Here is a 12500-nt window from a genome sequence, read left to right as displayed (position 1 = left end):
ACAACCCAGCCCCGTCCCAAGACACTCACCTTCTCCAAGTCAAGGATCATAATCTCAATTTCTTGTGACAGACGGCTCTTCTGTTTCTCAACGCTAGCGACCTTCTGATTCAGGCTTGTGCAGTGTTCCTCGAGCTCGACGATCCTGGCAGTCATCTTCTTCCTGTAGGACGCACGTAGGGTTAAGTATACGTGTTGTATATGCGTTGAGGATATTGGGAGTGTGGTTATGTTTTGTGAGTATTAAGAACTTGTGGAAACTTGTGGTAAAGATATATGTATCTTAAGTACTTGTGTAAACTTGTGGTAAAGATGTATGTATCTTAAGAACTTGTGCATACATGTGGTAAAGATGTATTTATCTTAAAAACTTATGTATACATGTAAAGATGTATGTATCTTAAGAATAAAGAATACATACTGCATGTATCTTAAGAATAAGTTATATAATGAGAATGTTAAGAATAAACATATTGAGTATACTAAGAATATAACAATCTTGAGAAAATAACGCAAACAAATATTAAAAAAAAAAAAAAAAAGTCCACAGATGATTACGTTCCATAAAATGAATAAAATAGCCACTTTCTTTTCGCAAAGAGTATAAAAGTAAATCTAATTGTCTGGACACTCAAAGAATGCGTATGACAATTGTATATAACTCTAAGCATATCAAGCCTATCTCTATCTTCACAACATCGAGAAGAACATATCCAAGGAATATCTAGAATATGTTAAAGAACAAGATATCTATAAATTATATTCACTTCCCAAAATCGATTTTTTTTTTTTATATATTTCCGTGTTCTGACATTTATTTATATTACATTTCCTGTTTTATCATTTTTTATCTATTTATTTCTTATTTATTTATTTTCTCTGTCTGTCGGTGACCTCATTCCGAAAAGCTAAATTCCCTTTAAAAACAGACTATTAGATAAGATATACGGGCTCTGGATAACACAATTATTAATCCTAACTTTATAAACAAAACAACGAAGAGAAGAACAAGGAATCGCACGAATATACACAAATATCCTATAAATAATACAACGATGGCAAAAAAACACAATAACAAAAAGCAAGGAAACACATGAATTCACGAGACTTTTTCGCCCTATTGCTTCCTCAGGGCATCAGTATAACAGGAAAATATATTCGTGTGTTTTCTTGCTTTTCCCTTTGTTGTTCCATTCACATCCTGTACACATTTAGGCCTAAATATATAGAAAAAAATTGTAGTCTGTTGTTTTGTAAACTATTACTGAATATATGGAATTTATAAGAAAAATATAACAGAAATGCATATTTACAGTGTCAGGGTGAGATGCAGGGTATATACATATATATATATATATATATATATATATATATATATATATATAGCTAAAACACAATCTGGTTATATCCAACTTAGATGTAAAGGGATTAAAATATCTATCTGTTTATCTATCTATCCATCCATCTTTCTGTTAGCTATCTATCTATCTGTTTATCTATCCATCTATTTGTCTATCTATCTATCTATCTGTTTATCTATCCATCTATTTGTCTATCTATCTATCTATTTATCTGTCTGTCTGTCTTTCTGTCTATTTGTTTAACGGAAGAAACTGAAAAATAGGGCACCCCGAAAAATAAACAGAAAAAACATCCCCCTAGAAAAAAAAAAGATAAATAAAACAGAAAAGAAAAAAAAACAAAAAAAAAAACAGAAAAGCAGGACTTACTTGATCTCTTCAATCTCCTCGACGCGGATACGACACTCGCTCTCGTACTTGCTCTTGAACTGCTGCACAAGGGATACTTCGCTGTTGTATTTGCGCTCGATATCGATGCGCAGTTCGCACTCTTCGTCATAGGAGCGTTTGAGTGCGTTGAGTTCGTTGTTCAGAGAGTGCAGCTCGCTCTCCAGCTTACGGCGGCGCTGCGGGTGGAAGGCGGCGGTCAGGTGGAGTGCGTGGAGGTGGTGGGGGGGGGGGGGAGAATAAGAGGTAGGAAGGAGTGTGTGGATGATTGTGGGGTGAGGTGGGGTGCGTAGGAAGAGAAGATGTGGGGAGGAGGAGGAGGTAGTGGTGGAGGAGGAGGAGGAGGAAGGAGGAAGAGGAGAAGGAGGAGGAGGAGGAGGAGGAGGAGGAGGAGGAGGTGGTGGTGGTGGTGGTGGAGGAGGAGGAGGAGGAAGGAGGAAGAGGAGAAGGAGGAGGAGGGGGAGGAGGTGGTGGAGGAGGTGGTGGAGGAGGAGGAGGAGGAGGAAGGAGGAAGAAGAGAAGGAGGAGGAGGAGGAGGAGGTGGTGGTGGTGGTGTTGGTGGTGGAGGAGGAGGAGAAGGAGGAGGAGGAAAAGGAGGAGGAGGAGGAGGAGGAGGAGAAGGAGGAGGAGGAGCAGGAAGAGGAGGAGGAGGAGGTGGTGGTGGAGGAGGAGGTGGTGGTGGTGGAAAAGGAGGAGGAGGAGGAGGAGGAGGAGGAGGTGGTGGTGGTGGTGTTGGTGGTGGAGGAGGAGGAGAAGGAGGAGGAGGAAAAGGAGGAGGAGGAGGAGGAGGAGGAGAAGGAGGAGGAGGAGCAGGAAGAGGAGGAGGAGGAGGTGGTGGTGGAGGAGGAGGTGGTGGTGGTGGAAAAGGAGGAGGAGGAGGAGGAGGTGGAGACAGAGATGGAGGAAGTGAAGGAGGATCAGAAAGAGGAGCAGGGAAGAAAAAGTAGGTGTAGGAAAAGAAGGAGGAGGTGGAGATAGAGATAGCGAAGGTAGGGGAAGGGAAGAAGAAGGAGAGGAAAAATTAAAAAAAGAAGAAAAAAAAAAAAGAAAAATAAGAAAAAAGAAGAAGGAAAAGATTAAGAAAAAGAAGAGAAAGAATAAGAAAATAGGAAGAAGAAGAAAAAGAAGAAGAAGAAGAAGAAAAAAAAGACGAAGAAAATAGAATAATAATAATAAGAAGAAGAAAGGAGGAGAAGGAGGAAAGGAATTATTCCTTGTATGGGATAGGAATGATGAAGATGGGAAAGCAGATATATAAGAAACGAGGGAACCGAAGGAAATACAAAGAAGAAGAAGAAGAAGAAGAAGGAAAAATGAAGGAAGATTTTTTCTTCTTGTATTGGATGGGAAATGCAACAATGGACTTTAAATATATTTTGTTCATCAACGTGTCTTCAACTCGAAATAATAATGATTTCAAAACTATAACTATTGGTATTACTGATAACGGTCATTATTATTATAATATATATGTTGATAATAATAACAATGATAATAGCAGTAATGATAATGATAATAATAATAACAACGATAATGATTATTATAGTGATAATAATAATGAATGATATAATAATGACAATAATTAATTTGACAATGTTGTTATTAATGATAATTACAATGACATTAGCAATAACAATAACATTGTTTATAATTTCAGCAATAATGATGATGATAATAATAATATTATTATAATAACAATACTAATAACAATAATAACAATAACAATATTAATAACAATAATAACAACAACATTAATAATAATAACAATGTTAATAATAATAATAATAATAATAATAATAATAATAATAATAATAATAATAATAATAAAGATAATGATAACAACAATAAAAATGACATCAATAACAACAAAAACTTACAGCTTCCTCCTGCTCGTATCTCCTCCTCCATTCCTCAGCGCTGGAAGAGCCAGACTTGATGGTGTAGTTCAGTTCCTCAATCTTGACCTTGTATTCCTGGACAACCTTGGTCAGCTCGACGTTTTCCTGCAGGGTGGCAAGGGAGACGGGGTCAGATGGTGTTAATTAGAATTTATGTTGAGGGAAATTTGTGTCTACACACACACACACACACACACACACACACACACACACACACACACACACACACACACACACACACACACACACTTACATATGAATATACATGTATGCTTGTATGTAGATGCATATAGATATATTTATATGCGTACTCATGTATGTACTAATGCACATATATGTGTATATACATAGGAGTAGATGTATATATGCAAAAATACACGCGTATATACATGCAACTGTAGATGCAAATATGAATATAAATGTACACAGACACACACGGACACATATGCATACATACACACATATCTTATATATTCCCGGATACATTCGTTCACTACATCTCTGTGGCTAAATTTGGAGTGAAAAGTGACGGTATCGTACGAACAGAAAAAAAATATGAATAAAAAAAAAAAATCATACGTTATCCACACTTCTGTAATATCAAATTCTCATTTACTGTCTATATGTTCCTTCGCTTGCAAATTCACTCCACTTTCTTTCTTTCTCTTCCTTTGAACCTGTTGCATTCTCCTTATCTCCCCTCTTCCCCGTCACCCAAATCTTCTCCTCCTCCTCCTCTTCCCCCTTTCCCATCTTCCTAAATCCCTCCTCTTCCTTCCTATCTCCTTCCTTTCCTCCTATCCTTCTGTCTTCTCCTTTCTTCTTCCTTTTGTTACGTCCATCCCTCTATTCCATTTCTTTCTCTCTCTCTCTCTTCCTTTTTCCTAACCATACTTTTCCTCTCTTTCCCCCATCTCCCTTCCCTCATATCCTGCCATGAAATCACTCTTCTCCCACTCTCTCCTTCCTTCTATCCCTCTCCTTCCTCTCTCCTTCTTTCTCTCTCTCTCTTCCCTCTCCTTCTCTAACGTCCTCCTCTCCTTTTTTCCTTCTCTCCCTCCTTCACCTCCTCCTATTCTTCCTTCCATCTAACCTTTCCCCTCCTCCTTCCCTTCTCTTCCTCCTTATCCCCTTCCTCTCTCTCTTTCTCACCCCCATCATCTTTTCTTCCATCATCTCCTTTCCTCCCTTTCAACTCTTCTTTCCCTCTCCTCTCTCATTCTTCCTTTCTTGCTCACTTTCATCCTTTCTCTTCCCCAATCCTCTCATCCCTCCCCTCTTACCCCTTACCCTCTCCCCCTCACTCCTCCTAACCCCTCTCACCTCCCCTCCCTCACCCACCCCCTCCACATCCACCTCTAAGCCCCCCCTCTCCCCCACTCCCACCCACTTACTTCCTCCCCTCTTCCTCACCTCCACCTGCTCCACCTCCCCCCCTTCCCACCTCCACCTCCTTCCCAATCTCCCAATCTCCACCTGCTCCACCTCCCCCCCTCCCCACCTCCACCTGCTCCACCTCCACCTGCTCCGAAACGTACCACGCTCAGGCGCTGCTTGGCGGAGGTGATGTCTACGATGGTGCGGTTCAGTTCCTCGATCTTGATGTTCAGTTCCTGGATGCTGATGTTGAGGCTCTTGACGGACTTGTGGTATCCGGCAGATTCAAGGGTGACCTTCTCCAGCTGCTGGGTCAGTTCGTAGACCTCGGCTTGGAATTTGCTCTTCTCCTTCTCAATCCTGGAGGAAGGGAGAGTGGGGTTGTAATTTTTTTCTTTGGAAAAAGGTTTTCTTTTTTTTATCTATAATTCAACTTTCCTTTTTATTCTTTATTTTTTTATTTTCAAATTGAAGTTCAGGTACATTTTTTTTTTTATTCTATATGTTTTTTTTTTTCTAATTTAAGTTGGAGCGTTGAGATATATGATTATTATCATGATCATTATATAATTATATATATATATTTAATAAAAACTGCCATGGAGTATCAAAAGAGTTTTAGAACCTTATTATGTTCAATTTTAAACAATAGAGTTTGAATTCTATAGTCATGTTTAAAAGTCAAGAGAAAGTACTATTTGGTAAAGACTACATGGTTAATGATTTCTCTCTATCAGTGTCTTAATAATTTGTAATAATGATAGTAGCGATAGTCATAGTACTGATAATTAAACACTGATAACTGCATCTATCAGGAGGTCCCTTTTATATGGTTCAATTGGCATGCTGTATTGTAATCTATAATTCAAAGAATAAGTGGCAGTTGATGGAAATATTAATTATAATAGTATAATGAGTTGCAGATGATGGACATAATATTAATAATAGTTTAAAAATCATAGTGACTTTTATTGATATTACTTATTCCTTTTAAGTGTGTATATACTGAAGTCAGTATCATTACAGTTTTCTATAATGATATAATATTCAGTTGATTTTGCCGATGGTGGTTATATTGGTGATAAAGATGATGCTGGTGATTTTGATGTTAATGATGATGAATGAGAAGTCAATAGTAACAGGTTTAAAATAAGATACTAATGATGATAACAATAATAATTGCAGTTATCATAATTATGATAAAGCGATTATTCCTAATACAAATTATGATGATTTATTTAGATAATAGTATCATCCAATGTGATAACAATGCCAATAAAATCGGTTCCCTCATGCCGGCCAAAATCCTCCCTAAATAACCGACGGCAGCCGACTGAGGCCGAATGAAGCCGACAGCCACCCCCCACTCGCCTCCTAGGTATGTATTCCTCCTCGATATTTTGACATATAGTTCCTAGTTATTTTTCCCTTATATCTTTTGCAGGTGAAAGGGAAGATGGAAATTGTTAAAAGGAAGATGGTTTATCGATAGTTGTATGTAAAATAAATCTGTTTGGGGCAGGGGAGTGAGTTTGGGCAAGTATGTAAGCTGGTGGCGGCGGGGAGGCCGTGCTTGCCCACCTGATGATACCCAAAGGCGCTATTTATAACCTCGTGCAACTAAGCCGTTCGCGGGGGGACTATTCTGTCTAGTTTGCTGTTCATTTTACATCTTTATTATTGGTTCTATCAACTAGAAATCATTATCCGGGTCCTCTAGTAAATTACCAATATAGATATTATAACAAACTCACAAAATAAATCGATACGTACAAGGAAATAACCTCAAAAGTTCTAAAGAAAACTGGAAGGTTTTCTTTGATAAAAAAAAAGGTCGGGTGGCTAGCCCGGTAGAAAACGGGACCAGAAAAATATAAAGGCCGTTTTTAGTCTCTTTGTTACCGCTTCCCCATTGTGGCTGAGAATTTGGCAGCCTCTCCCAGGGGCCGTAATACTTTCCTCAAAGCCCTTCCTGTTTGTTAGTGGATACCAGCCTCCGATGGCTAGATCAAGCGCATGCACATTCAGAGACTGCTTTCAGCTTCGCGGGAAATTTCATTATATGTTTATATATATATACATATATACATATATATATATATATATATATATATATATATATAGAGAGAGAGAGAGAGAGAGAGATAGTGAAAGAAATATAGATTTCTTTTTAGGTCAATAGTAAGAGAATGATAATTATGTGAAGAATTATGAGAGAACCAGTTTTATATAGTACGAGAAATTCTATATGTTTTATATATCATAAGGCAGTTTTTCTAACAGAGGAAAAGAAAGAAAAGAAAAAAAATGTCCATTTCACTGAGTGAGAGTTCAGTGGAAAATACGTATCGCATACATATATAATGAACACTACATTGTTCTAGGCTTAAAGTAAGTCAAGAAAGTATCCGCAAATCCCCCTTTAAAACCACATAGACCATAAAACTCGCTTAATTACATATCATCAAGCATCTTACGAGCCAGTCATGTTCCGAGCCAGTCACTTCTAAAAATAACAACCCGTACGAAGGTGGTGCCGCTGCTGAAGGCGACTGGCAACCGCGTGTTTTCCCTTCCTCGTGGTGATCCCGCTGCGTGTGTTCGAAGCCGGGTTCAGGCTTCGCTCCAGACACAACACACCTGGTGACTCACTCGGTCAGCTGATCTTAAGTTACCTGCCTTTGCGAATTTTAAGCTCCGGTGGTAAACAACGAATGAAAGCCCATTCTGGTAGAGAGAGAGAGACCGAGGGAGGGAGGGAGTGTGTGTGCATATGTGTGTGCGTGTGTGTGTGTGTGTGTGAGAGAGAGAGAGAGAGAGAGAGAGAGAGAGAGAGAGAGAGAGAGAGAGAGAGAGAGAGAGAGAGAGAGAGAGAGAGAGAGAGAGAGAGAGAGAGAGAGAGAGAGAGAGAGAGAGAGAGAGAGAGAGAGAGAGAGAGAGAGAAAGGGAGAGAGAGAGAGAGGGAGAGAGAGAGAGAGAGAGAGAGAGAGAGAGAGAGAGAGAGGGAGGGAGAGAGAGAGAGAGAGAGAGAGAGAGAGAGAGAGAGAGAGAGAGAGAGAGAGAGAGAGAGAGAGAGAGAGAGAGGGAGGGGGGGGGGAGACAGAGAGATAAAAGATATATATATATATATATATATATATATATATATATAGAGAGAGAGAGAGAGAGAGAGAGAGATCCGAGAGGCTGAGTGATACGATGACATTTTTGTCTTTTGTCTTCCCAGCGTACTTATTCTTGTTTTATAGTTATAATGTTTTCGTTGTTCTGTTTTCTTGTTATTTTATATATTTATAATGTATTTATATACAATACCTAATTATACGTTTGGGACTGAAGAATATAGATTTATGGTGCTTTGTATCTGCATAGGTTGTATTATGTGGTGTGTAAAGAGACAACCGGTTAACTTAGCCAAGTTTCTCATCAGTTAAAGCTTAGGAGTGTGGCCAAACCTCGCATAACTTTTACTTATATGTGACCTCTTATACTGATTGTTAGCATTTGTTTTCTCTCCATTTATTAATCAGGGTAAATGTTATTAAAATGATAAGTACTCTCTTGTAACTTTCGAAGCATGGAAATCGCTATAGTTTCCTTTCTATTCTCGCTCTCTCTGTTCTGCTTAGTCTCTGTTTATCACCTTGTTTATCGATATTCTTATCTTCCCACTTATGTTTAGGAGGGAAAGTATGGTTCATTCTTACACATTCTTGTTATCTGCGAGCGTGATTCCTTCTAAAACTTTTGCGCAAAGAGAGAAACAAATCTGTTGTTACAGAATGAACCTTCGTAAATCATTATTATTTTTAAGAGGAGAAAACAAGATGAATTTTACTCTATTTCAACCTTTGTGAATGAGTGGGAGTTGGCATTCAAATTCATAATGGAATGAGTCGGGTGTGAATATTTCTTATAATGTGTGTGTATTAGTGCGTGTACACTCACACATGATAATATTTATGTATGCATGTGTATATGTATGTATGTATGTATGTATGTATGTATATATGGATGGATGGATGGATGGATGGATGGATGGATGGATGGATGGATGGATGGATGGATGGATGGATGGATGGATGGATGGATGGATGGATGGATGGATGGATGGATGGATGGATAAATGTATATATGTATATATGTATATATGTATGTATGTATGTATGTATGTATATATCTATGTATGTATGTATGTATGTATGTATGTATGTACGTACGCATGTATGTATATATGTACACGCAAACACACATGAATACTGAAAAAAAAAAAAAAAATGAAACGAAAGAAAACTAAAACAAAAAACGCAATCTCACTTATTCCTAGCCTTGGTGAGGATGTCGATCTGATCCTGGAAATCGACGACGGCTTCCTGGTGTTTCTTCTTGAGCATATGGTGGGTCTGCTCGCTCTCCAGGTGCACGTCCTCCAACAACTTGCGCAACTTGGCCAACTCCGCATCCCGTTTCTTGTTGATCTCGATCTGCGGGGGCGAGGTCAGAGGTTAGGTCAGTATTCAAGGGTTGGATGATATGGGGATGACATGTGGATTAGGAAATAGTGAATAATTAAGAAATAATAATAGAAGGATATAAAGTTAATGGTGGTGGGTAGGAAGGGTTAGGGTTAGGTCAGAGGTCAGGATGGATGAAATGTGGATGAAATTTGGATTAAGAAATAATTATAAAAATGATAAAAGGAAATAAAGTTAATGGAGGTGGGTAGGAAGGGTTAGGGTTAGGTCAAAGGTCACGGTGGATGATTTTTTTTTTTCCCTTTTTTTCCCGTTTGTGTGGAAGGGTAAGGAACAGAAGGGAGGAACGTTGTTAGGTAGGTTAGGGAAAGATTGGGTCAGAGGTCAAGATGGCTTGAGGAGAAGGATAAGACACGCGAAGTTTTTCATATTTTTAAGGTTTTTTTATTTTTTTATTTACTCATTTATTTATTTATTTTCGTGTGGAAAGGTAGAGAAAAATAGGGAGGAAGTATGGCAAGGACAGGGTTGGATCAAAGGTCAAAACTTCAAAGTCTATTAGAAACTTTTTTCGATATTAGTCTAGCGTGATTGGGATATTCTATTAAGTGTAATTCCATTTCTTTGCTATCATTTAGCATCTATTTTATATAACATATATGTTTATCATAAGTGACTGACATTTTGCCAATTTAAACAAAAAAAAATCAAAAGCAGAAATAAATATTATAAAGATGCATATCTGAGGGGAATATTAGTTTGATACCATATCTTCTATCGCTTAAATAGATAATTCTTTAAGAAAATGAACTTATTGTGAATGGTAACACGCATTTATATAGTGATAAGTAACACAGAAAAGGGCATTAAAGAAGGGCACATAAAAAAAAGTATATATAAAGAGTATTTAGTAAAAGAAAGAATGTTATATTTTATTTTTTAAGAAGTATACTTTCCTATCACTAAATTAATCAGTGATTATCTAGATTTTTCAAATAATCCAGATCCATGAAAAATAAAAGAAAATAGCAGAGATAATACCTGATTATTATTACCTTAGTATTTACCAAAACAAATGAATGCATAACAAAAAAGGAAAAAAATAGGGATACCACTGATAATTCTCGATAATTTCTCAGTATTTACCAAAAAATGAATATAAAATGTGGCTGTAACTCCACAAAATAAGGTACTCAGTGAACTAACTTTTTGATCGGCATAAATTGAAAAACAACAAAAATATTTAATGTTTCAACTCTTTACCTCAAAGTGAACAATCACATGATAATAAAAGAAAAAGAATAGATATTGTTAAAAACTATATGCCTTAAATATGAACCAAACAATCCTTCTAGCCTGAACAATTAAATTATTTGAAAACAAAAAAACGAATAAAAATATAAAAAGTACGACAGAAACGAACAAAAAAATAGAATTACCTGTCCATCGGCGCCGGCTTCGACCTCTTCGATGCGTTCGCTAAGCTGAATAACCTGAACGCTGAGGTCGGCCTTCTCTCGCTCTACCTGGAAGGAGAAAAAACAATTTAATTAATCAAGTAATCTAGGTAGAGGAAAGAAATAACCTTTTTTCTGTGGGATGTGGTGAGTTGATAGGATGTTTTTATTTTGTATTTGTTGTTCCTGTTTGATAGGTGGAGAATACGCGTTACGTGTGAATACGGACGCAATATAATATGAGTTTACAGGGTATACAAGTTTTATAATCTGTATTAAAATAATAGTAAATACTATATGGCGATGGCACATCTGGTGGGATAAAAATGATGATTAAAAGTAGATAAAACTTATAAGAGAAACAGAGCCTCTCATTAGATACAGAAGTTAATACAAATGCACCCGCCCCCTGTCTGCCTACACCGTGCGTCCCATGAAAGCAAATAATCTATTAATAAGCTAAATTACCCAGTGGCACGAGCTATTGTTGAAACCTACAAGGGTGCGACCTCTATTTCCGTCCTTGGTCAGGTCACGTCAGGTCGAAAGACAGGCCCGTAAATAGGCCTTACCCACATACCTCCTCATACCCCGGAAATTCCCGTGCATTCCACAATTGCACACATTTAACTGCGCGCTTATGTTGGCCTACATACCGGCGGAGATTCTAGGTTTGTGTGTTTAAGGCTGAAGATGAAAGGGGAGAAAAATGTGATACAGGAGGTGTTAAAAAGAGGAGAACGATGCGCGAAATGACACTACGATGTGGCAAAACGGATGCTAAAGACGGGGATGGAAGAACATAAAAAAAAAAAACATCCCTCGAAGTAGACACACACAAAGGAAGACAGAAATAAAATCGCCACGAGGAAAACATCAGAAACTGAAACGGATGAAGGCTGTCCGCGCGAGAAAAAAAAAACCCCGCAAAGCACATATGAATTTGGATGATGGCTTAATATATTTATAATATATAACTTGACATATATATATTACCTTCACATAATTTATATAATCATGATCCTTATTTCCCTTCAGTTTATAACAACCCTACTTCAACATGTATCATATATACGTATATATATATTGACTTTACATAGTTTTTATCAGAATGATCCTTATTTTCCTTTTAGTTTATAATATCCCTACTTCGCCGGCCCTGAGTTGTTTATGAGTGCCGCCCAGATTCAACTCACGCCCACCACGCTTGCCAAGGGCATTCGAACCGTCAGTCGAGGCGACAGCTTAACTGACCTCTGAATTCTGAGGATCTGAGGAATCTTAACGTCAGCTGTCGGTACGCTATCTTCTCTCTGACAGCGACTGATTGTCACCAGGTTATTCTTCGGTTTCTTAAAAAATCGGTATTAAGAAATGAGGATCGAGTAAAGTCCGGTCATTTTCATCAATCGTTCCATATCCATCTCACAAACGAATGGAGAGATCTTGGACTTATTCTTTTTGTACCGAGTCTACGGTAAGAATACTCGTATAGAATCAGCAAGTACCATCTATCAGTCAGCGAGCCAGCGAGCGTGTGGCCCCC

General features: G+C 37.9%; 1 protein-coding gene across 2 annotated transcripts in view; it reads right to left on the bottom strand.

Moving 5' to 3' along the window:
- Nucleotides 1–12500, bottom strand: part of LOC125031241 (paramyosin, long form-like) — a 97474-nt gene that overhangs the window by 39379 nt on the left and 45595 nt on the right. For both annotated transcript variants that reach the window (XM_047621887.1, XM_047621885.1), the window contains exons 3-8: nt 10937–11023; nt 9340–9506; nt 5184–5382; nt 3625–3750; nt 1730–1926; nt 30–162 (exon numbers count right to left, since the gene is read on the bottom strand). In XM_047621887.1, coding sequence (XP_047477843.1) covers nt 30–162; nt 1730–1926; nt 3625–3750; nt 5184–5382; nt 9340–9506; nt 10937–11023 — 909 coding nt within the window. The remainder of the gene's footprint in view (nt 1–29; nt 163–1729; nt 1927–3624; nt 3751–5183; nt 5383–9339; nt 9507–10936; nt 11024–12500) is intronic.

The sequence above is a fragment of the Penaeus chinensis genome, chromosome 12 (genome assembly GCF_019202785.1).
Source record: "Penaeus chinensis breed Huanghai No. 1 chromosome 12, ASM1920278v2, whole genome shotgun sequence".
Taxonomy (NCBI): Eukaryota; Metazoa; Arthropoda; class Malacostraca; order Decapoda; family Penaeidae; genus Penaeus; species Penaeus chinensis.
This window is presented reverse-complemented; position numbering and strand designations above follow the sequence as displayed.